The sequence below is a fragment of the Rattus norvegicus genome, chromosome 11 (genome assembly GCF_021556685.1).
Source record: "Rattus norvegicus strain SHRSP/BbbUtx chromosome 11, alternate assembly SHRSP_T2T, whole genome shotgun sequence".
NCBI lineage: Eukaryota > Metazoa > Chordata > Mammalia > Rodentia > Muridae > Rattus > Rattus norvegicus.
In genome coordinates this window covers 82653149-82677831 of record NC_141544.1, presented here as the reverse complement: position 1 = coordinate 82677831, position 24683 = coordinate 82653149, and the positions used below count along the sequence as shown (strand labels likewise).

Sequence of the window (24683 nt, the reverse complement as noted above, 5' to 3'; positions counted from 1 at the left end):
CCCAACTTTTCAGTCACCAAATGCTACTAACTATTCCCAAGCATCCTACGTTTCTTGCTGGCATCACTGTGATCCAGGCCCATACCCATCTTGGCTCCCAGGCAATGATTGCAACAGACCTTTAAACCACCAAGGGGGTCACAGTTTGTCCCTGGCTGATCCAGCTGCCACCAGATGAGGAAGGAGGGCAGGGAGGGTCAGAGCAAATCTACAGCTGGATGGGGCTTTGTAGGTGGACGGATCTTTCTCCGCCAACTGTCCCTCTAACACATCCTTTGATATTTTAGCATAGGTAGCAGTAGGGACCAAGAGGGCATAGCACTCTGACATTCTGCGCTCAGCCTAGACCAGCAGAACAATAACAGACTTGGGCAGGTCGAATGGTGCCCTGCTGATTGAAGCGTTGGAGGTCGAGTCCAGTAAAACAGGACTGAGAGCTGTTGTGATGGTAACAGGGCTACTCATTCGTCACTTCCCAGCTCTGTAAATTCCCATTCCCAGAACCTCGGGGACCATGCTTCTGTGAGATTGCCTAGCCAAAATCTAGGCTACCTGGTCTTGAACCATGAGCAGAAGTGTGGGGGATGGTGCCATCCAGGGAACAAAACTGTGTGAAGAGAGAAGAGTGAACACTCAGTGCAAATCGACTTCACCAACCTGACTCAGACTTCAGGGCGTCTAATGCCAGGCGCCTCATTGTCAGCACATTTAAACACAGTACAACGTGGGAAAGGGTTTCCAGGCAACAAGTCCCATCCGTCCAATTCCATGTGTTCAAGATAGCTTAAGGTGTGACTACATAGAAACCGTTCTACAAAGTACATTTGAACACGAGGGTGGGTTCTATGGCTAAAAGGCCTAGAGAGCCAGACTGAAGCATAAAGGTCAGCAGGCCATAAAGTGCATGTGACATCTCCCCTAAGAATGGGTAACAGCCTAGGACATCCAGAAGAGTCTGGGATAGTCATTCTGGGGAATTCAGGTGTTCCATAGATAGCAGAACGGTCACCAGGTCATTAACAAAGTCCACTCTCAGCTTTCTGGATGGAATGCAGGTATTTGATTTTTATCTCTCCCATTAAGGAGACATCCCTGTGTGATTAACATGCCTGGGTCTCTTAGTGCTTTTCAGTGAGCACAAGGACCTCCGTGCTCTCAACTGCTGCCAAGCCTGATGACCTGAGTTTGATCCCCGGAATCCACATGGTGTAAGGGGAGAACTGACTCCCACAAGTTGTCCTCTGGCCTCCACAAACACAAAGACACAGAGAAAAGTAAATAAAATTATGAAAAATATCTAAAGGTGCACGCACGTACACACACACACACACACACACACACACACACACACACACACACACACACAGAGGACTAGATCCCTGGTCAGGCCTTAGCCCTCACCACACTACTGCAGCTGCTCAGGAATGCCCCAGGGAGCAAGCAGCCTGGTCCCAGTCTACGCTGGTCTCATCACTTTCCCCTCAGCAGCTTGTTAACAGTTATAAAGTGTCACCACCCACACTGAGAAATTCTGTAATAGTGTTAACTGCCTATTTGACATGGTCTAGAGTCACCTAAGAGATGAGTCTCCGAGAATGTCTACAAAACCCTGGATCCATCCTCCAGTCTCCAGTCTCCAGATCCTGTGTGCATTGCGTGTGAAGGGAGGCGGCAGTGAATCAGATGACCAGCTTTCCCCAAGCTCAGACTCTGACCTTCCGACTTCTTTTCCTTCCAATTCTGAATTTGTCCCTGTCCAGCAGGGATGTGACATTGGGGTCCTCTAGCAGAGAAAAAGATGGTCTGGAAGGCAAATTGTTGAGGACGGAAAGCCAGGGAATAGCTAAGTCGGGTCAGCAACTCTTGTACCGGCCGGCAGGGGGCGGAGGAGGCAGGGGATGCCAGAGAGAAAGCCAAGGCCATGCTGGTCAGCCTAGGTGTTCAGTGCAGGGTGTGTTGAGGGGCGTGGACTCTTCCAGGACTGCGCTTAAATAGTGAAGGGCCAAAGAGACCAGGGAGGAGGAAGCCAGGACGGACCCGCCAGCACCCCAGCCAACCCAACGTTGCCATGAGGCTCCTGAGCGTGACTTTTTGGCTACTCCTGTCCCTGCGCACTGGTGAGAGTGTCCCTGAGGGAGGGTATGGGGCAAAGCAGTGGTGCTATGCTTGCAGTCCCCTCGCACCTACCAGGGCTCAGTGCAACTTCCCGAAGGCGGGCTTCTTAAAGGAGGCAGCCTTGAGCCAGGCCTCAAAAACTCATGCCAGATGTCAGGGAAGAAGTCCTGGAGGGGAGGGGAAATCTGGTATGGAAGGTGGGAGGGAGCTTAGGGGACAGGACACAGGCAACCCTGATGGTAGAGGAGGGAAAAGAGGAGGGGGGAGGAGGGGGAGGAGGGGGAGGAGGAGGAGGAGGAGGAGGAGGAGGAGGAGGAGGAGGAGGAGGAGGAGGAGGGGAGGAGCCTCGGGGGCAAGGACTGAATGCTCTGAGCCCCATTGCGGATTAAGGCAGTGGAATGTCCAAGTGGTCGCCAGACTGAGGCAGCTACAGTTTGACCCTTGATGGAGATGGAAGGCAGGCTGTTAGCAGAAAGGACCTGGCCCCGGATGAAAATACAGCCCCAAAGGCAAATTGCAGATGCATAGGCCTCCAGAAAGTCCTGACTGCAGTCACCAACCCCGAGGAGCTCTGGAACCCCTTTCTCTGGGCCCCTGCTGGGACACGCCCTAGGACTCTGACCTGGTCAGGTCAAGGGGAGCAAAAGGAAGCCTACACATAGGACCTGTGTGTCCAGCTCTGCATACGTTGTCTTCTAACTGAAGGTGGGGTCTGACCTGATAAGTCTCCTGACATCACCAGTTACAGGAGCAGAAACCTGAACCACCTACCCATCCCTCAGCCTCCCTTGCTTGCGCACAGGGGCCTCTGACTCTGCCCCAACGCAGATGTCAGGGCACCACAGTTATTCCCTCTGTATGAAGCCTAGTTCTTAGGTGGAGGGACAGGGACACAGCTGGGGTGGGATCTGGGACAGCACCATTGAGAAAGAGACAGGAATTTGCTGGCCATCACCCCCTGTTGAGACATGGGGACAGTGCTCACTCTTCGACAGGGACTTTCCACTGCCCTGTGGTGGGCTAGGGTATGAGCCACCCATCTGCAAAACTATGCACTGTGGTTGGAGCCCATAGCACAGATTTACCCTGCCTCTGTCTGATTGCCTTGCCTTGGGAGTGCAAGGCTGTGTGTCAGGGGACTGGCCATACAGGCTGGTGGGGTCACAGTGGCATGGCGGGTAGGCGGGCTACATGAGGAAACGCTGTCCTGCCCCGCAGTCCTCTGTGTGATGGAGATGCAGTGGTGTACCATCTCAGACCCGGAACAGCAGAAATGCAAGGACATGAGCAAGGCTTTCCAGGGAGCTGGAATTCAGCCCTCCCTCCTCTGCGTCCAGGGCACCTCCACTGACCACTGCGTCCAGCTCATCAAGGTGAGGCCTCTCCCTTCTGACTGTTCCCCACTCCTGGCCCAGACAAGAGGGCTCTGACTCAGGAGGAATGCACAACGGTCCTATTCACTGGGAAAGAGGCCACGTTCCTCTGCCAGGGTTGGCTGATACAATCTCCTCCCGAGTTTCCCTAGCAGCAAACGCCTGAACTTTTCCTGCCAAATGGGAGGTGAGGAGGGGCTGTAGTCCAGATGGGCACCAGGGGCGGAAGGAGGAAGTGGAGAAAACCCCTGGTGGGACTTCACTTGCACAATGGCCCTTCTAGGATGAGGACAGGGATGCTACCCCCTCGTGGGGGAGAGAGCAAGTCGTAGTGACAGTCCTTGCTTGCTGGCTTTTCCATTTATTTATTTATTTATTTATTTATTTATTTATTTATTTATTCATTTTTTGTTTCAAGACAGGATTTTTTTCTTTGTAACCCCGTCTGTCTTGAAACGTACTCTGTGGACCAGGCTGGCCTTGAACTCAGAGATAGACCCCCCACCCTCACCTCTGTCTCCTCAGTGCTGGGATTAAAGGCATGTGCCACCACCTCCCAGGCCTAGCTTGGTTTTCTACTGCTGCGATAAACACCATGACCAAAAGCAACCTGGAAGCTTACAGCTTCCAGTCCATTATGAAAGGAAGACAGAGCAGCAGCTAAAGGCAGAAACCTCGTGTCAGGAACTAAAGCAGACGCCATGGAGGAATGCGGCTTACTAGCTTGCTCTTCTTGGCCTCGCTCAGTTTGCCTTCTTATACAACCTAGGACACCAGCCCAGGGATGGCCCCGCCCACACTGGGCTGGCCCTTCCATATCAACCACCAATCAGGAAAATGCTCCACAAGCCAATCTGATGGCAAAGTTTTCCTCTTCTCAGATGACTAGCTAGTGTCAAGTTAAAAAAACAAACAAACAAAAAAAAAAAAAAAACTAGCCAACACAGTGACGTCATGTCCCATAGTGGTCGCTCACTGCGTGGAACTTTCCAGAATGAGATTTGTAAGGTCCAGGAGAAGAGACCCTCATTCCGGAGCCCTGAGAAACTGAGATGGGTAGGCAAGTGTGGGTGATGGGAGACCTGTTAAGTTAGTATTAACCAAGGGGTTTGGGGATTTAGCTCAGTGGTAGAGCGTTTGCCTAGCAAGCACAAGGCCCTGGGTTTGGTCCTCAGGTCCCAGAAAAAAAAAAAATAGTACTAACCATTCTCAGCAGGACGGGATGGCGAACGGTAGGCACCACGGAACAGGTACTGAGGTCTCCATTGCAGTCTGGCCCCCGGGAGGCCTCTGCAAACTAATCATCTAGTGAGGCCAACCCTCTCTGAGGGCAGAAGGCAGCAATGAGTGACAGTTCCTCTCAGCTTTCTCCTTCATGAGCTATCTTGGCGGGAGACTGGCTAGGGACTGGGGCGAGAAGCTGAGAACATCACCGTGAAGAGACGACTTTTTGCTATAGCTTCATTTTGTACCTACTGGTTCCTCACTGGGCACATCAGTCATGAGCCTGTAACAACTGACTTGTTTTTTTTTTTATGTATTATTCTATGTATGTAAATACATATGTATGTAAATACAATGTCACTCTCAGAAGAGGGCATCAGATCCCATTACAGATGGTTGTGAGCCACCATGTGCTTGCTGGGAATTGAACTCAGGACCTCTGGAAGAACAGTCAGCGCTCTTAACCACTGAGCCATCTCTCCAGCCCACAGCTGACTTCTTAAAGAGCACAGGTTACCACAGCAGCGTGAGCTCTTGGCCTGATAAAGGAAGCCCTGGACCCTTAGAGTAGGGCCAAGGCCAGGCTCCTGGGCCAGATGAAGAGAGCCATGTAGCCCTCCCACGCTTCTTGAGGGGCTCTGGGCTGCCTAAGGGTGTCACGCACGGAGTGCTGGCTGAGTGGACTGACTTACCTTCATTCTCCATTAGGACCAAAAAGCGGATGCCATCACCCTGGATGGAGGAGCCATCTATCAGGCTGGCAAGGAGTATGGCCTGAAGCCAGTGGTGGGTGAAGTCTATGACCAAGGTAAGGGGTCAGGGGCAGGAAGAAGCAAAGTTCCCTCACAGAAGTCAGCCAGCCATGTGACCCTGAAGCCCTAGCTGGTCATTAGCTCCATAGAACACTTCTGGGGGTCCAGCCGGAAAACCCTTCTGAGAGCCCCCTCGTTCTCACTTGGAGCCTTTAGGTGGGGGAACCAGGGACTTGGAAGCTGAGTTTGTCTTCCCTGAGTGGCCCGACAATACCACCCCTGCTTTTGTCCTTACTAAGGGGCAGTACCCGGCCTGGGGCAGAGTTAGGTGGAATCCAATAGGCAGTTGCCTGGTGACCAAGGCTCCCAGATATACACTTACTTCAGTGCCCCTGTCAGAGGCAGCTTGTGGGGGCGGGGAGGGGGGAGGGGGAGGGCAGAACCCAGCAGGAACACCACAGCTGGAGCAGGCTCCTCACTCCAACCCATGTCTCACAGCAGATGTACCTTCCATGCTAGACCCTCTGTCTGGACCCGCTCTGTCTGTCTTCCTCAGCTCATCCAAGGCCCAGCCTCTGCGGTCAGCGATGCAGTCCTCTCCTGCGCTCCTGGGCCCCTCCCATCTTTGCAAAGGCCTCTGAACTGTCACTAAAGCTCTGATTCACCTCCATGAGCCTAAGGCCTCCTGATTTCTTTGCCTTACTGACCCCAAATGGAGCCTCTGCCCAGCCTCTTCACCCTCCGGCTGGTTGCTAATTGAATTTGTGACAGTCCCGTGGCACATAGTCCAGCACAGGGAGTCTTTCCTTGAAGGCCACCAACAGCCCTGGATCACTGGCCCCTAGCATAGGGGTTAGCTCGGCACCCCTTTGAGCACCTACTGTCCCCTGGTTAACCTGTTCCCCGGTTGGGAAGCCCTGATTCAAAGGCAAGAGTTAGAGACCCAACATGCACCCCAAAGCCCAGTTCCTCACAGGGCAAGGGCTATGAAGAACAAAAGCCAAAAGAAAGAGGTGCCAGGGAGCCTCCAGAGGAGGGCAGAGGGGAGCCTGATGGGGCAGAGCTTGGATGAGGCCTTGATGGCTCTAGAAACTAACAAGAGAGGCCGCCGCTTTATTTTCTCAAACCCAAGTGCGCTCTGATTGTCCCATGACCACACAGTGTGTAAGAGAGGAGGTAGGGAGGAGGAGAGTCTCTGGAGTTGTTATGCCTTTTCTGATTGGTCTTTCTCCACAGCGGCCCCGGGGTCTCGTGCAGCTGCAGAACCAACAGAGTGAGAGCTATTTGGGGTCTTGAGTGACTTAAGGTCACACCACACTCCCTGTGTCTCCCCACTGCTTAGCACCTTGACATAGTTTGTCCTACTGCGGGGAGCACCTTGGGCTTCTCCCTCAGCCATCCTCTCTCCAGAACCACGGTGCCCCTCCCTCCTTCAAACCTCCAAGTTCTCCTAAGTGCTTCTGGGAACCGAAGGCGCCCCTGACTTGAGCAAATGGAGACCCAGCTATGGCCAGATGGCTTGAGAAAGAAAACGGGAGCGGTCGAATGAATTACTTGTCTCTCTCCAAGTTCATGAGGCGGAGGAGGAGGAGGAGGGGCGTTGTAGGGGTGGATCTTGTGGTAAGATGAGATAGATCCTGCCTGTCAGCTGTGTGATGGAAAACCAAGCACACATGTGCGTGTTCATCTGTACATGCACAGACACGCATGCACACACATGCGCACGCAGACACACACTTCCACTGAAGACCGTCTCCCACAGCCCTTGCTGTCCTCACCCCTCACTTCTTGCCTCCTAGACATTGGGACTTCCTATTATGCGGTGGCTGTGGTCAGGAGGAATTCCAATGTGACCATCAACACCCTGAAGGGCGTCAAGTCCTGCCACACTGGCATTAACCGGACTGTGGGCTGGAATGTGCCTGTCGGCTACCTCGTAGAGACTGGCCATCTGTCAGTGATGGGCTGCGATGTGCTCAAAGGTGAGAACTTCAGGACCAGCTTGAAGCCAGCTCCTCTCTCTGTCTCTCTGTCTGTCTGTCTGTCTGACTGTCTCTGTCTCTCTGTCTCTCTCTCTCTGTCTCTATATCTCTGTCTCTGTCTCTCTCTGTCTCTCCCTCCCTCCCTCCATCCCTCACTTCCTCTCCCCCGCCCCCTCCCCGCCCCCTGGGAACCTGCAAAGCCCCACCTCCTTCAGGAGCCTCCTTGACTGCCACCAGCGAAGCCACGCCCTCTACTCTACTGATTGGCTACTACAGAGCAGGACTCAGGCTAGCTTATTCCCTTGTCCCAAGCAACACAGCCTGGTGCAAGACCCAATCACAGTTATAGGAACAGGACCAAGAAGAGATCGACCTGGTGTGGGCTGCTGAGGGTGGTTTCTGTCTAGACATGTATCCCGAGCTCTCGGGAGAGAACTACATTTTCAGGACCCAGACAAGCTGCTGAATTCACCCATAAAAGCCCCAAGTGACTGTGGGTTTAGCCATGGTGTAACTGACAACCCGGGATATCCTAAATCCGTAACCTCTCAGGGTGGCCAATTACCAGTCATGAGGGCAAGCATTTGTGGAAACGTGTTTCTGGAGCCTTATTAATGAAGGAAAGAGAAAACAAAGCAAACTCCACGAAAATTGCAGTTCAGAGGCTTAACTGCCCAGGCGGCTTCTCCAACCCCTCCCCGTCTTTTGGTAAGATTGCTGGCCCCTGGTTTCAAAATGAACTCTACAGTGAGAACAGAATCCAGTTCGCATTCAGTTGTCCTGTGAAGACATTTAGAGAAAACTCTTTTATTTCTCAGCCACAGCAACGGCCCCACCCAGGTCCCAGTCTGGGAACACTGATGTGACCCAGTCTCCCAGTTTCTTCACTTGACTCTGAAAGTTGGTGACTGGGCTCATGCCGTTCTTGACTCTCCAGGGTGGGGTCAGTGACCTCTCTTTGCTCCTTCCACAGCCGTTGGCGATTATTTTGGGGGCAGCTGTGTCCCTGGAGCGGGAGAAACCAGCCATTCCGAGTCCCTCTGTCGCCTCTGCCGTGGTGACTCTTCTGGGCACAATGTGTGTGACAAGAGTCCCCTAGAGAGATACTATGACTACAGCGGAGCCTTCCGGTGAGGGGGCCTGGGGGAGGCAGGGTGCAGCAAGAGAAGCTAAGGGGTGCAGGGAAGTGGTTGTGGGCTGCAGGGCATCAAAGAGCCCTTTGTGCAGAACTGTGCTCGTTTATAAACATGAGACAGGAAGGGTCCAGGCTGAATTTGCTCACAAAGTCAACAAGTTTGGTGTATTTAGTAAAGGGAAGTCTCTGACCAAGGAGAATGGAAAAAGCCATCTCAGGCTGCTCCTGGGGCCCCATTCTGATGTCTGAGCATCCGGGAGGGCAGTGAGATGTTACTGGACACCAGAGCTGGCCTTTCTCTATGCTGGTCCTGACAGGCACATTAGTTTCCATGACTGAAGAGTCTTAAGGGCTCGTGTCTAATCCCATGTCTCCAGGAGGGTTCCCAGTCCCTGTAGCAGTCAGTCAGTCCACACCCAGGGTGGGAGGCTTATTGGTGGCCAGGAAACACGGTTTTAACCACAGAAGTCCTTACTACTTCCCCATGTCCCTGGCTTCCCCATGTCCCTGCCCCTTCTACTTTGTGCCCTCCAAGGCCTCCATTCTGATATCAACCCCCACGCCAGTCCAGTCTGCTAATTTTCTGTCTGTGGGGACCCAAGAAGTACCATTAACCAGTAGTTCCCAACCTGCCTCCCATATTGGGAGAATATATGAAAGTCGCCGTTTTTTGTTTAACTTGGAATATTTGGGTACGGCATGAGAAGCCTTCTAGTCCAGTCCCCTGTATCAGAATCCTCTTCTAAATACCTTGGGTTGTCTGGACTTTGGATTGCCAAAGGAGGCCAAGGGAGGCAGCACGGAACCTGCACTGACTGTAAGAGACCCCAAATCCTCAGAGAAGCCCCACCCTGCCTGCCTTCCTGGCCCACAGGACACACGATGGCTAGGATGAGTCTACAACCTGGCAAAGCCACACAGCCAACCATCTGGGAGCAGGCCCCAGAACTGCAGAACTGTAAAATAGACCCCTTAGGGTCACCCCCTACAGCGCTACTCAAACCCCCAGGGTAGAAGTTAGGAGGGATTGAAGGGCCGGAGCAGGGTCAGGCGGGATGGAGCGGCAGTAGCAGGAGTCATGCCCCGCCCGGGCTCACGGCTTCTCCTACACAGGTGCCTGGCGGAAGGAGCCGGTGATGTGGCCTTCGTGAAGCACAGCACAGTGTTGGAGAACACTGATGGTGAGGAGGGTCGGGCTCAGCTGCCCAGGTTGGGGAACTCTGGACAAGTCCCACAGTCTACCAACAGAGCTAAGGCCGGTCTCACCGTCGGCAGTCCTGCTTGGTCCGGGCAAGCAAGGCTCTGCTCTAATTGTGTGGCATTGAGCAGGCTGTCCTGTCCCTTCCTGGCCTTTCCCCTGTGGCCTGTCCTTTCCCTGGACAGTCTTGCTTTAGATGGTTTGTTCTGATATGGTTTCTCTTATTTGTTTCATTTTTAACTTTGTAGTAGCTGACCTTTAGAACTCTCAGGCAGACAGTGCCATGTGACTATAATCCCAGCCCTTGGGTGGCCGAGGCAGGAGGATTGCAGGCAAGTGCTAGGATTACCTGCGTAGCTGGAACAGTCCCTCGGTGTGGAACCTGAAGATCAGTAGGCAGCTTTCCCTCCTAAACTCAAGTTGAGATTATGTGCGGCAAGATTTAGCTTTCTCCCACCAACTCTGCCTGGTTAGCATGTGCGAGCCTTACCCTCTTTGCTTTTGGTTGCATTTCTTGTTTTTATGGTTGTCTGGGTTTCGGGAGTCGTTTTGTCTATTTCTAAAATGGGGGTCTTTTTTTAAATTTATTATATATGAGTACCTTGTAGCCGTCCTCAGACGCACCAGAAGAGGGCATCAGATTCCATTACAGATGGTCGTGAGCCACCATGTGGTTGCTGGGAATTGAACTCAGGACTCTGGAGGAGCAGTCAGTGGTTTTTTTTTGTTTTTGTTTTTTGTTTTTTTTGGTTTTTTTGGTTTTTTTTTTTTTTTTTGGTTCTTTTTTTCGGAGCTGGGGACCGAACCCAGGACCTTGCGCTTCCTAGGCAAGCGCTCTACCACTGAGCTAAATCCCCAACCCTGCAGCTAGTGCTCTTAACCGCTGAAACAGTTATCAGCCTCTAGAGTTTTATTTTTATTTATTTTTATTTTTTTATTAAATTAGATGTACTTTAAGAACCAGGTCACATACAAGTATAACTGTTGAATTAGTTTCAGATTAGTAGAATGTTGTTTCTGTTAGAGTTAACTTTGGAGATCATATTAATACCTTACAAAGTTTTTGCTTGTTTTTTGTTTCTATTAACCATTTATCTCAAGTGTAATCCCATTCCTCATCATGGCTCACCAGTTAATGGAAATCGCTAATTTTTTTTTTCCTTTTTCTTTTTTTCGGAGCTGGGGACCGAGCCCAGGGCCTTGTGCTTCCTAGGCAAGCGCTCTACCACTGAGCTAAATCCCCAACCCCTCAGTCAGTGCTCTTAACCGCTGAGCCACCTCTCCAGCCCTAAAACGGGGGGTCTTAAAGCACAAAGAATTGTCAGCCCTACAAAAACAAAATATCCTGAATACAGACTCGGAGGTTAGTCATACAAAACGAACAGACAGACAAAGTGTAGTCTAGGTTATAAACCTCCCAGGGCAGGTCTCAAGTGCTAGGGTTGTAGGCATGTCCAGCTGCCACCATGGCCTGCTCTTCCTTCTCTTTGTGTTTTAAATAATTGGCCAAAGACATGCCAGGTTCAATTATGTAAACACTGTCCAACACTCAGCACTTCTGCATTCAAAAAAGAAAGAAGAAGGAAACCAAGCCAGACAGGCTGATGCAGGCCTTCAATCCATCACTCAGGAACTATAGCCCAGCTTGGTCTACATAGCAAGATCCAGACCAAGCGAGGCTACATAGTGAGTCTCAGGGACCGTAGAGATCACTGCTCTTCCAGAGAACCTGGGTTTAACTCCCAGCACCCACATGGTGCCTCGTGTTGATCTATAACTCTGCTTCCAGGGATCTGATGCCCTTTTCTGGCCTCCGTGGGTACCTGGTACACATGTGACACATAGACATACACACATGCTAAATACCCACACACATGATAGATGTAAAATTTATATTCTACCTTGTTTTTCAATCAACACTGTAGCATGAGTGGGTTAGAAAAATGACCATCAGGGAGAATAAACCAAAATAGTAACCTTTGGAGCTTTGGGCAAAGTTTGGGGGATTACCCTTCTCCCTTGGGGCCACAGCTCTGAGGAGAGTCTGTCAGAGGTGATTTGCTGTGCCTTCTGCACCCTGACCCTGTACCATGCACCCTCTCCTCTACACCTACACCTACCCCTTGCCCCTGCACCATGCACCCTCTCCCCCGAACCTGGATCCCTGCCCCTGGCCCCCTGCCCCTACAACCTGCCTCTTTGCTACATTTAACTCTCTCATCCAAAGGAGCTCTAGTCTTACTCTTACCATCCTTAGGTAGCCATATTTGTGGGCTGTATTATGGCACACTCCCTCAAATCCACCTTAACATAAACTGGAGAAAGGGAGAACGTATACAGAAAAGGCGGGGTGTACAGCTCCCCGAATGAGTGCTAGGTCCCCACCACCAAAATACCCAGCCTCCTCCAGACCCCTTCCACCACCACCCCTATGAATGCAGGAGCTGACTCCCCAGTTCCTACCTTCCAGGGAAAACCCTGCCTTCCTGGGGCAAGGCCCTGATGTCACAGGACTTCCAGCTACTCTGCAGGGACGGCAGCCGGGCTGACATTACTGAGTGGAGACGATGCCACTTGGCCAAGGTGCCTGCTCATGCTGTGGTGGTCAGGGATGACATGGACGGAGGCCTCATATTCCGGCTGCTCAACGAAGGCCAGGTGAGGCGGAAAGTTGTGCTCTAAATAACCCTGGGGCATCGGGGTGAGGGCTCAGGACCAAGGTTCAAAAGGGCTCGGTCTGGAAGAGACCCAGATGAGGCCATCAGCCGAGGTCAGTGTGAGAGCGTGAGAGGTGGGTATTTTACAAGCTGGCAGGGCAGGGGGATAGCCAGAGCGTGGGCTTGCCTCAGTCTCAGCAGCCCTCAGTAGAAGCCCTTCCTACGTGTGCCTCCGAGAATCAAAACCACAGTTAATGAGCAAATAAGAGAGCAACTGTGCCATTGGCTGACTGTGGCGAACAGCGTTTTGTAGAGACCCTGCAATGCCAGCCACTGCCCAGCCATCACTGGGGCTTCCAACCGTCTACATCTGGACCACAAGCCCTGTGATCTAATGGTGGGGGCTGATGAGGTAGAGGTGGAGAGAGCACAGCAGCAGGGAAGGCCCTGTGGAGAAGCAGCAGAGCGGGCACCTGGCCTGAGGTCACAAGGAGGAGTTACAGGTGATAGACTCTGGAGGAAGGGACGTGGCCCGCAGCAGCCTCGCCACCCTGGTTTTTACCCTTGATGTGCAGCTTCTGTTCAGCCATGAAGACAGCAGCTTCCAGATGTTCAGCTCCAAAGCCTACGGCCAGAAGAACTTGCTGTTCAAAGACTCCACCCTAGAGCTCGTGCCCATTGCCACACAGAACTATGAGTCCTGGCTGGGCCAGGAATACCTGCATGCCATGAAGGGGCTGCTCTGTGATCCCAACCGTGAGTCTTCCTGTGCCTTCCCCTGCCGCTGAGTCTCTGCCTGGACCTAACATGGTGGGATTCTCTATGAGGCTTGCTAGGGCAGAACACCTATCCAGGCAGTCTGCTGTGTGCCCTGTGGCCCCTGGAGAACCTGTTACCTTGCTGCTTGGAGGTGTGGAGGGGAAGCAATCCTACAGTGAGGCCTGTGGAACCCTGCAAGGCTCTTCAGGTCTTTGGAGCCTGTTGTAGAACTATCGTGTGCTGTCGGCTCTCATTCCACAACCTCCTACTCCTCCTCCTTCACCTTATGGGCTTAGGGGTTATCTCGTCCCTGGATTATTACAGTAGCCTATAAGTGGGCTTCCTGCCTCCAGCCCTCATCCCTACATATCTCCCACCTACACCCAGGGAAATAGAATGTGAGACCGAGTTCAACACACAGCAGCCAGTCTGCCTCAAGTGTCTCAGCTTTCCATACAAGGAAATGGGTGAATAACATATCCTGGGCACATGGCTAAGAAGACCCAGAATTTCCCCGAGCCCTGATTTGAAAGGCTTCCTGTTGATGTACTAGCCCCCGTGTGCACCCTACACAGGGCTGCCCCACTACCTGCGCTGGTGTGTGTTGTCGGTGCCCGAGATCCAGAAGTGTGGCGATATGGCTGTGGCCTTCAGCCGCCAGAGTCTGAAGCCAGAGATCCAGTGTGTGTCAGCCGAGTCCCCTGAGCACTGCATGCAGCAGATCCAGGTACACTGCTGTGGGCTGGGGAGGGGGCACCTTGTATAATCCCCACCTCTCATGCCTCTGTGGTCAGGGCTGGAGAGGTTCCTATGGCAAACTCACAGAGGAAGGCAGGAGGAAAGACCATAGCTGGCTGAGAACAGACCTTCGGTCCAAGAAAGTCACTTCTCCCTTCTGTACCTGTTTCCCCCATGCATGGTGCGAATGGGGGATCACCATTTGCTAGACGTTTCTCATGGCCACTCACACTTAGAAATAGATCTGTGTTTGAAGATCTACTGCACAAAATAGGAATTTAAGAGGAATCTAGGAAGACTATGAGTCCTACGTATGAAGGGATAGAAAGAATACTTTTCACTGCGTTTGATTTTGGTCTTTTCCCCGAGCACTTGCTAAGACACCCACTAACCCACGAGGAAAACTCTAGCCTTTGCTCCGTCCCATTCAGTTCTTTCTCCTGGCAAAGGGAGGCTGGGAGGAGAGGGTGTCTATTCCCTGATGCCCAGCAGACTGGTCTATCTCTGGGTAGCTCTTTCTGAATGCCACCTTGCACAGCCTTCACACGATCGACAGGAGGCACCCAGACCTGTGGAGAGAGGAGCAGAGCCTTCCCAGCCACCCTCAGAAACCCAGCAAGAGGCCCAGCAAGCCTCAGTTCCGGCATCCCAGGCTCTGCAGATGGTGTCCAGTAGGGCGCCCACTTCTCTCACTGAATTACACAGTGACTGGGACTGGGTCTACGGGTTTAGCCTCTGTGTCCTCACTGGTATCACAGAAGGTGTCAGAAAGCCTCTCTGAGTGAGGAGAAAGCCTTAGAGATGCACCCACTGGGACAAATGCCTCTACCTGTTGCCCACACCACAGCTACAGGGTGCCCTCAGGGCGCCTGGACCCCTCTTTCCCCAGTCTGGCCCCTTTCTTGTGGTTTGTCATACTTGTGGCTTTATTACCACACAACCCCCAGGCTAGGGTCAAACAGCTTTAGAATGAGCAAGTGGGGTGGGGTGTAGGTGACCTGGAGGGGGAGAGGTCCAGTGTGTTCTGAGAGAAGAGTTGCCTGCCACCTTTTCTTCGTACAGTCTGTTCCTGAGAATCCAGAGGCCCCAGGGCTGTCATCTTTTAATCTCTGGGCCAGTCCACCATTGCAGCTGTGTTTTGTCCCTGAAGTGTGCTACCCACAGAAGAGTGCTGATAGACCGCAGGCCTGGGGACTACACAGTAGGGCAAGAACGGTGCTGTGCAAAGGAGGGATGTAGGAAAATCTCAGCAGCCATGCTTGAAAAGCTGGAGAAGCTGCCGGGAGCTGGGTGCCCCCACCTGTATTGGCTGCCCTTAGCCTTTCAGCAACTGCTGTGCCTGGCATCTTCACAAATGCAGAAAGGGATAGGGTAGGGACAGAATGGAGTTCTCCCAACTGGAGTGATTCCCAAAGGAAGAGAGGCTGGGCTCACTTTTTTCCCCAATAAGGGCTGAGCCCTGCCACCTTCAGGAATTCCTGCCATATTGGGCCTCCCTCTGTTCCCTGCAGGCTGGGCACATCGATGCTGTGACTCTGAGGGGCGAAGACATTTACAGGGCAGGAAAGGCATATGGCCTGGTTCCGGCGGCTGGGGAGCTGTATGCTGGTGCGTATACCTGTCCCTGCCTGGTAGCTGATTCTTTTGTAACTCTAAAGCTGTCTAAGAACTTCCAACTGGGCTTCAGTGCCTGTCTGGAGCACTCTGCCAGCCTCCTGGTGAGAAGCCAGTCCCTCCCACCCCAGGCCTCTTCTGTTGAGAAGCCAGCCCCTCCCACCCCAGGCCTTAGTTACCCATCTGTGCAATTTGCATAACTCAAAACGTCTACAGACTTTCTGGACAGGGGCAAGGAATTGTTCTAGTCTTTGCAGAGCCCTGTCATAGTCTTCTAACTTTCAAACTCCTTAACAACTCTAAAAGCCCTTCTTACTAGCCAACCCAGGCTATACACAGAGACCACCCCACAGTTTGCAAGGGTGACCTTGCCCTCTCCCTGACATGATGTGTGGAGCCCTCTGCTTGTGAACTCATTCACACCTCAGTGGTTTGGGCTTGACTTTGTCCTATTACGGATAGACCTTAGGACATTTAGTCCCTTCTGCTTGGCTATGAGAAATCTCCGGGCTTTGAGAATGTGTCTGCAGGTCTCAGCTGTGCCTGCTTTCCTCTCACAGAAAAAAAAAAAAAATAGCAACTGGGTGTGAGGAAGGCCATGGGTGAGGGCTCCTGGGGTGTTCCAGGTGAAGAGTGGAGACACCAGCTGACCCCTGGAGACCCCGGGACATCAGCCTGGGCTTACGCAGCCCCAAGATGAGACAGCACAGCTCTCAAACAAATAGGAGGGGACACTTGAGGCATGAATTGAGCTCTGATAAGGGGTCCCTTTTAAGATGTTCATCTCCCTGCAGAGGAGGACAGGAGTAATTCCTACTTTGTGGTGGCTGTGGTGAGGCGGGACAGCTCCTACTCCTTCACCCTGGATGAGCTTCGCAGCAAGCGTTCCTGCCACCCAGGCTTGGGCAGCCCTGCGGGCTGGGAGGTGCCCATAGGCTCCCTCATCCAGCGGGGCTTCATCCGGCCCAAGGACTGTGATGTGCTCACAGGTATCTCCCTCTGAGGGACACGGATCCTGAAGCTCTCTGGGATCAGATGGGGGAGGTGGTCAGCTCTGAGGGCTGGGGGCCTTGTGAAACAACCCTAACAGGTCACCTGTTCTTGACATGGTCCTAGGAGAAATCCCCACCCCCATAGCTTCATGATTTCCATTCCCTCAATCCAACTAGCATTTACACTGAACAACAAGAATGGGCCTGGGTTGTCCCCATGCCTAGCAGCCCCGGGGCATCTACAAACCTCATTGGAAAGTAGCTCGATATGCACTATTGTGCCCAAATATCTAAGTGCTAAGACAGGGATAGAATAAGAAAGGTTTGCTAGTTGTCCACCACACACGTCTCACGCAAAGCTCTACCCGAGTTCTCACAGTCCAAAGCCAGTGAGGTCCTCGAGTTGACTGGCCACACACCTCTCCTGGCTGATAACTCAGAGAAAAATAAACAGTTTTTCTTATCTTGAAGCACACAGAAAGCACTAGAATTGGCCATTCTCTCTCCCGACAGCAGGCAGTTGCTCTAATAGGGAGACTACATCATAAGATTATGACTTCCCCATGCCTGAGGAAGTTCAGGCCAAGGCCTGTGGGAAGGTGGGGATGGCGACGCAGCCTGCCCATCTCCTTCTTCTCTCTGCCATCTTTCTACTGATCCCTCACCCCATCTTTTCCACCCTGCCCCAGCGGTGAGCGAGTTCTTCAATGCCAGCTGTGTGCCTGTAAACAACCCTAAGAACTACCCCTCCTCACTGTGCGCGCTCTGCGTGGGAGATGAGAAGGGCCGCAACAAGTGTGTGGGCAGCAGCCAGGAGAGATACTACGGCTACAGTGGGGCCTTCAGGTACTTGGTGGCAGCTGTGGCACAGAGGTGGTCTTCTAGCCTGGGCCTGCAGCAGGACTGTCCTTCTGACGGCTAGCCTACCCTCTTGTGTGACAGGTGCCTTGTGGAGAATGCAGGGGACGTTGCCTTCCTCAAGCACACAACTGTCTTTGAGAACACAAATGGTACACAAGGGAGCTTGGGTTGGAGCAAAAAGCAAGAGTGGGGGTGAGGGGTTGAGGCCTCCAGAGCAGTCCAGGCATGGGGTGTTGCTGGGTTTAGAGTCTGAGCAGCAGTCAAGAGAAACTGAGTCTGGAACCCTCTAACCCCATGAGCTCAGGGCCCCCCCAGGAGCCACAGTCTGTTCTTACAGATTTTGGGGACAGAATTCACATTCATGTCCTGCTGCAGTGTGACACCTGCGTCTCGGCGGGTCTGCAGGTATTTACGGGGCCCTGAGACCTGTGGGCTCTCTCCTCTGATCACTGGTCAGAAGCAGGTCAGCACCCTGGGCAGGGAACTCCACTCAAGTCTCCCCAAGGCAGGGCCCAACCAGGTTTATCACACAAACGATTGGGTTTCCTGCAGTCACCTTCCCAAGCCCAGACATTCAGGTCCCCCAAAACATACAGAACCTCTCGGCTTCCACCCCGCACCCACTCAAGTGGAGAAGCCACGTCTGTGTTAAAGCTGGAGTCTGTGCCCACAGCACCTTAGTGTTAGCGCTTCTGTCTGCCCTGCTGTGCCCTGGCTTTGACATTCCAAAAACCCACGCTCAGTTGTCTTTGCCCTTTCTTCATGCTGTCTTTCCAGAGATACCACAAAGGGCACAGCTGCAGCCCTGAGCAGGGAGGAATTAGACACTGAGGGGAAAACTCAGTAGTTAAAACTCAGATCTGATATGCAGTGCTCAGAGGTCACTGAGGTCACAGGACATGGTCCCAACAGAGCTAGAGACATAACCCGGCCTCCCTGCCCAACCTCCCACCCAGAACCATAGAGCCCACCCTCTAGAGAAGGGAGCTGGCCTGGTTCCCCAAGCCTGGTAGTGTGTTGGAGAAGGCAGTGGGAGATCACCTGCCATGACACTCGTGACTCCCAGGGCCCTTTAGTGTCTTTGGCTCTATGTGGGACCCACCTGGCATTCCCTCTGGAAAGGGAGACTGAGTGACAAAGATGATGTGACTGAGTCCCAGGAGTAGCTCTTTTTGGGAAGTGCTGAGAGCAGTCATCAGCGTCAACATCACCGCATGCTGCTTGAAAATGTATACTCAGTGGTAGAGCGCTTGCCTAGCAACTGCAAAGCCCTGGGTTCGGTCCCCAGCAAGAAAATGCATACTCCTGTCTCCATCTCCACCCAAGAGTTAGAGTGAGCTTCTTCACAGACAGTGCCCTTGGGACTGTGCCTTACACACATGGCTGATGTCACATCCTCTATCTTTTGAGAACTTAGCTTTCAGAGTCACCCCGTGCCTAGATTCAAGGGCATACATAAGCCACAGATAGGAATTCTTGCTCAGGGGGAGGGGAGGGAACCATAAAGAGATCAAGATCTGGCACTCTGCAGGCTGAGGCAGGAGGATCATAGTTCGAGGCCAGCTTAGGCCATATTGCAAGAGCCTGTCTCAAAAACGATTTTCTTAAGAGCCCTCCCTGGTTTTGTAACTCTAAAGTTTTGTAAAGTGGAGGTGACAGTCCCCCACCTCACCCCCACCCTGTGTCATAGGCAGGGGCTGCAACCCATGCCTGTCATACTGAGTCCTCAGTGTCACATTCAACCACAGAGCTTGGGATATGCCCAGACATCACCACCTTGTCCCAGTGAAGGCTCTCATGAATTTCTCTCCCCCTTCTTCCCACCCTATGCTGTCCCTCAGGTCACAATCCTGAGCCCTGGGCTTCTCACCTCAGGTGGCAAGACTATGAACTACTGTGCCCCAATGGGGCACGGGCTGAGGTAGACCAGTTCCAAGCTTGCAACCTGGCACAAATGCCATCCCATGCTGTCATGGTTCATCCAGACACCAACATCTTCACTGTGTACGGACTTCTGGACAAGGCCCAGGTGAGCCAAGCCACAGTGACTTCAGGGAGGGGCGGGTCCAAGCCCCAAGGTGGCTTCCGCCTACCTGGAGCAGAACTCACAAGAAACTGAGGAGGCTAGGGGGCATTGTTTGGTTTTCATTCCAGCCAGGACATTCTCCCAGCAATCATCCCTCTGTCTCCTACAACATTAACTTTCCTTCTCAGCTGGGCCATCATTCTCAGCAACATATAAACAGCTGCTTCACCAGCCACATGCGGCCAACTAACCCTCCTGGCCTGGCATCTCTGAGAGTTGCAACCCCACCCCTTGACACGGCTGTTATTGGTGGGTGGCCCAGGAGCTCAAACCCAGAGCCCCTCCCTGGAGTTTTTCCTCCACTCCCTTGGAAGGTAAAACTCCTTAAGCTGGCTCCATGCTTAGACCATCGGTTCTTCTCCCGGTCTCTTGGGGATAGCACCACTCCAGACAGTCCTTACTACATCCCTGAAAACGCTCTTGTCAAGGGCACCATGACCCACATTGCTGAATCCAAGGGTCACTTTCCAGGGCCTCACTGCACCTGACCTCACACCACAGCTCTCTTCTCCTGAGCCTCAAACCCCTTCTCTTTGAAACACCATCTCCTCTGTCTCTCAGATCCCCCATGTTGCTGGCTCCCCTTTCAACTCCATTGATTAGGCTGAATTCAACCTCCTTTGGCCACCAGGACTATAGACTAGCGGAGCCGCCGGACTGTTCCTAAACTGAAATTATACGTGCTCTGCTCATTCTCCCGACAGAGTCAGTCTCTTCTAGGAGCAACTCCTTCAACCCCATGGCTCCCCTGACTGGTCCCTCACGCTCTCTAGTTAAATGGGGAAGAATACTGTGTGGGTGTATATTTTTCTGAAAGAGTTGATGAGTTCAGGAGAACCTACAAGTCCCCTCCAAAAAGGATGAAGGCCATGGCCACGTCGTCCTTTCCCCTTGATCACTACCTAACGGTGGGCACACGCTATGCATATTTTCTAGACGACCTTTGTTCACAGCGTTATCTATATCCCAAGATATAGATATAGATATATCCTCCAACTCTCAATCCTTCTGCCTCAGCTTCCTGCACCCTGGGACTGTAGGAGCAGGCCGCCACGCCTGGCTTGGCGGTGTGGGGGTATTACGTTATGGAGATGTTCTGGTATTATGTCGCTCCTCCCTCTGGCTGTTTGGGGCTGTCCAAAGCACATTTGGTGGAAGGATTCCCATCAGGGAAGGAAGTGGCGTCACCCCTGTGACACTGAGGGGGCTTAGAGATGACACTGTCAACTCCCTGGTGACAGTACAAAAGCCTCTGAACTTGCTTTGGCTCTCTGGGAAGGACGCCCATAAAAATGGTGAGAAAGCATTGCCAAAAAGACTGAGACGGGCTGCGCAAGCCTAGCCAAGCCCTTAGTCCTTGCGTCCACACCGACTCCCATTTCCATGTCCTTCTTGCTATATATGTCTCCTGCTTCAGTTCTTTATTCAAGAACTGGTCCGGTGGGACATTTCTGGGTGTCTTTGGATGGCACCTCCATGCAAATCTTTTCCCAGACTCCTTATGACAGAGGCTAAGTGGGTGGCTTCCACTGAAAGACTCGGAGCCCTGAAGTGCTTGCTCTCTGGGACCCCACTGAGGTTTTGTAAGCCTAGACACAGCAGTTGCTTTTTGACGTTTCCAGGACCTATTTGGAGACGACCACAACAAGAACGGTTTCCAAATGTTTGACTCCTCCAAATACCACAGCCAAGATCTGCTTTTCAAAGATGCTACGGTCCGAGCAGTGCCCGTCCGGGAGAAAACCACGTATCTGGACTGGCTGGGTCCTGACTACGTGGTTGCTCTGGAGGGGATGCTATCTCAGCAGTGCTCGGGTGCAGGTAGGCCTGTGTCAGCGCTTGCCCTGGGACACCCCAGAATCGTTGGGATGAAGGGGTTTGGAATCAAAACTCTGAGGAAGTTGAAGGATATCCCAGGCCTGAGTGAAGCAGAGGAAGAGGTTCCTATTTCAAAAACTGTCGGGGTTGGGGATTTACCTCAGTGGGTTCGGTCCTCAGCTCCAGGAGGGAAGAAAAAAAAAAAAAACAACCTGTCAAGGTGAAGTCTCCCAGGTCCAAACAGGGAGGCTTGCAGATAATTGAGGGAGGACCCGAATCGACTGGGATCATGAACATAAAAGTTGAAATGATAGTCTTTGGTGGATCTGAGGTAACGACATAAATATGCATGCAGTAGAATTTGGAAGGGAATACATATGTAAAGACCCAGGGAAAGGCAAGATTGTCGGGGTAGAAAGGAGTCTGGAGCTAGCAGAGTACACAGAAATAGCGCTGCCTGTGTGTGAGCACCAAGCCTGCCGCCCACAGGCCCGGTGCTTCCAGCCTTAACTACCTGTCATCCCCCCACCCCTCCACCCCCAGGGGCCGCGGTGCACCGAGTCCCCCCACCGGCCCTGCTCCTGCTGGCCCTGGCTGCAGGCCTCCTCCCGCGAGTTCTCTGAAGGTGGCTGCTTCAGGCCACGCCCTGCCCAGGAAAAGCTACAGAATCCAACCCAAGAAACCAGGAAATCAGCTAACCCTGCAGGAGAGCGCGAGATGCGATGCGAGAGGCAAGGTGAGAATTCACACGCACAACCCTCCGATGTGCGATTCTAACCCAAAGAGAAATTTCTAGAATCAGGATGATTGTTAACGCCAAGTCTTCCCACCTGCCGGAGCCCTCAGTACCTGAGGCGACTGGCGAGCAGCCCAGTCACTCCTCCCACACTGGTGGCGCCTGCAGCGAACCTGTGCCTCCCTCCCACCTGGAACCTCCCGGCTGGCTGGGGGATTGGGGGAGGGGAGAGAGAGAGAGAGAGAGAGAGAGAGAGAGAGAGAGAGAGAGAGAGAGAGAGAGAGAGAGAGAGAGAGAGAGAAGGCTGGTTGCCATGGCAACCGTGGAGCTGCTTCCAGCCTCTGAACTGGTCACGTGGTTGGGGGAGTGCCAAGGAAGGAGCGCAACACCAACTTCCTTGACCAGCCAGCAGCCCCTGCTCTTGCTGCCCCACCCCACGCACTCTCCTGTGGACACTTGCTCACCAAGGCTCGGGCCACGCCCTCGGAAGAGCAGGGTTGCCGAGCACATCAGCTTTTGTCATTGTCTTCTGTGACACTAACCAAGGACCCCAGCCCACTGGACAACAGATTTTGCCAGACTGGGATGGGAGGAAAGCCAGAGCTGTACTGAGGGGGTGAAGTCTCCAAAAATCCTCAGAGGACGGAAGTGCCCCTCCTAGTAAGAATGTTAATGGGTGAGGAACTTGATGCAGGGAGAGAACTATCCTGCTTAACAGCTCCTGCCTCAAACAGGACTTGCCCTGCCCTGCCTGGACCTCACTGCACAATGAAACTGTCGCCTAGAATCTACCGTTCGCTCTCCTGATCTCAATCTCAACATTACCTTTCTCTCTGCTTCATATACCCCTTCCCACAATCAACACACATGCACAGGCACATGCACGCGCGCACGCGCACATGCACGCACACATGCACGCACATGGACACACGTCCCTTATCTCTGTGTGAGCATATCTGCTTGTCTGAAGAAGCATGAGTTAACCCAAAATAAGAGCCTTTCATGAACTGGGCTTTAGGACACACCACGGAGCCAAGGGATTGGGAAGAACCCTGTCTTCCCCTGACCTTGCGTGTTGACCGGTTGTATCTTTGGAGAGGGTCCCTGGTTCCCAAGAGCTGTAAGAGCCAAGGCCTAGGGAAGAGCCTCTTCTCCACCATTTTGCCATTGTTCTCTCGAGAACCAGAAAAAGTTTTCCAAAGCTACCAACTCTTACTCCAAATCGTGTTCCTTTAAAACTAATAAATAAAACGGGGAGGAAATAGGATCAAGCAGCCCTCGTCAGCACACTGGAAGCAGCGTGGGCCTGGAGTTATTTTCGTCTTGGTCTGTGTGGGGGGCCTCAGGATGCTGATGACAGGCCAGGTTCCCAGTGGCTCGCCCCCACCTGTGGGTGCCGGGACAGATCCGTACATGGCTCACCAGTGTCCCAGCCAGAGTCACACAGTCCTGAGGAATCTCCGGTCACCATGCTGCTTCGGAGAGCAAGCCCCTCCTCTCAGTACACAGCCATCCATTCTTCCCTGAGCTGAGGGCTTTCACAGTGAGAAGTGTACTGTGTGTGGGCGACCGTGCTGCCCAAAGTGTGATGTCTGCACCGTGTGCTTTCCAGGTGTGATTTTTCCAGAGCGCTCTGTAAATGACGTCTGATTGCCATGGGCCACTGCCGTGTTAGTGCTAAAGAAAGACATTGGTTTCTTTTTAAATAAAGCCAAATATCCCTGCATACGCAGAGGCTTGGATCCTGGTAGAAACTGTCTGCCACCTGACTCAGCTTGTTTTCTTCCATGCTCAGAAACCTACCTGCTTCAGGCCCTGCTCTGCCTCACCCACGATGACGCATTTTCATTTAGAGCCCCGTTGGCTGAGATCGAGAGTCAGGGACCACTCTGCACTCCAGCCATCCCGGCCTCCATTCGGTTCCCCATCTGGACCGGTTCTCTGGCCCCCGCAATGCCTTAACTGTCCCCATCCCTGGCTCATGCCAGCTGCCACCACCCCCTCAGTCTCTTGGGTGTCCGCTTCTCTGGGGACTGGATGCAGAGGAGGATAAGAACATCCTGCTGCCCCTGCCCTGTGTCTCCGAAATAAATTCCCACACCGTTTGTTTGGCGAGCTCGCTGTTAACTTACTGGTGGGGAAGGAGGCCCATAGTCCTCACAGTGGGCACTTCTGGCCTGGGCTGAGCTGAAATACAGGTTGACCTCTGTGCCCCTCTCTCTCATGAATTATGGGCCCCTACTGCACTTCCCTCAGCAGGAGGCTGAGGCAGGATGAGCTAGAGTTTGCAGCCAGCCTAGGGTACATATATATCAATGTAGCTGGGTGTGGTGACATATATGTGTAGTCCCAATCCATATTTGGGCACGTGTAATACAGTCAGGAAAATGATTGAAGTTTGAGGCCAGCAAAGGGTATATTGCCAGACTGTCTCAAAACAAGCAACACCAGGAAAATTCAGTCTTCACAGCGTGGATGGCCTGAACTAAAGGACAGAGAATCAGGTAATCTCTTCTTCCCCGACAGCCTTCAGAACGGCTGCTCCAAATGCAGAAGCTGTTTCCCACCTGAAAGTTATTGCACTTCAGGGCATCCTACACTCTGGAGTCTGTCAGTAGCATAACCTGGAGGCCTTGTCAAAAC

General features: G+C 52.8%; 1 protein-coding gene and 1 long non-coding RNA gene across 4 annotated transcripts; one reads left to right on the top strand and one right to left on the bottom strand.

Annotated features, from left to right (window-relative positions):
- Positions 1 to 1950: 1950 nt before the first annotated feature.
- Positions 1951 to 24152, top strand: Meltf (melanotransferrin). 3 transcript variants are annotated; one of them, XR_015632661.1, is made up of 17 exons: positions 1974 to 2117; positions 3334 to 3488; positions 5421 to 5520; positions 7264 to 7446; positions 8420 to 8576; positions 9695 to 9762; positions 12250 to 12437; positions 13012 to 13192; positions 13771 to 13922; positions 15445 to 15541; positions 16342 to 16536; positions 17229 to 17385; positions 17482 to 17549; positions 19242 to 19429; positions 21109 to 21307; positions 21848 to 22040; positions 23836 to 24152. XR_015632661.1 is itself a non-coding variant. In NM_001105872.3 (16 exon segments), coding segments are annotated over 16 exon segments (2217 nt in total). In that variant the 5' UTR covers positions 1951 to 2068; the 3' UTR covers positions 21928 to 23791.
- Positions 10688 to 13061, bottom strand: LOC120095672 (uncharacterized). Its single transcript, XR_015633533.1, has 3 exons — positions 12999 to 13061; positions 12243 to 12516; positions 10688 to 11602 (listed from the first exon to the last, which is right to left on the bottom strand). It is a non-coding gene; the product is annotated as an uncharacterized LOC120095672 (long non-coding RNA).
- Positions 24153 to 24683: the final 531 nt, after the last annotated feature.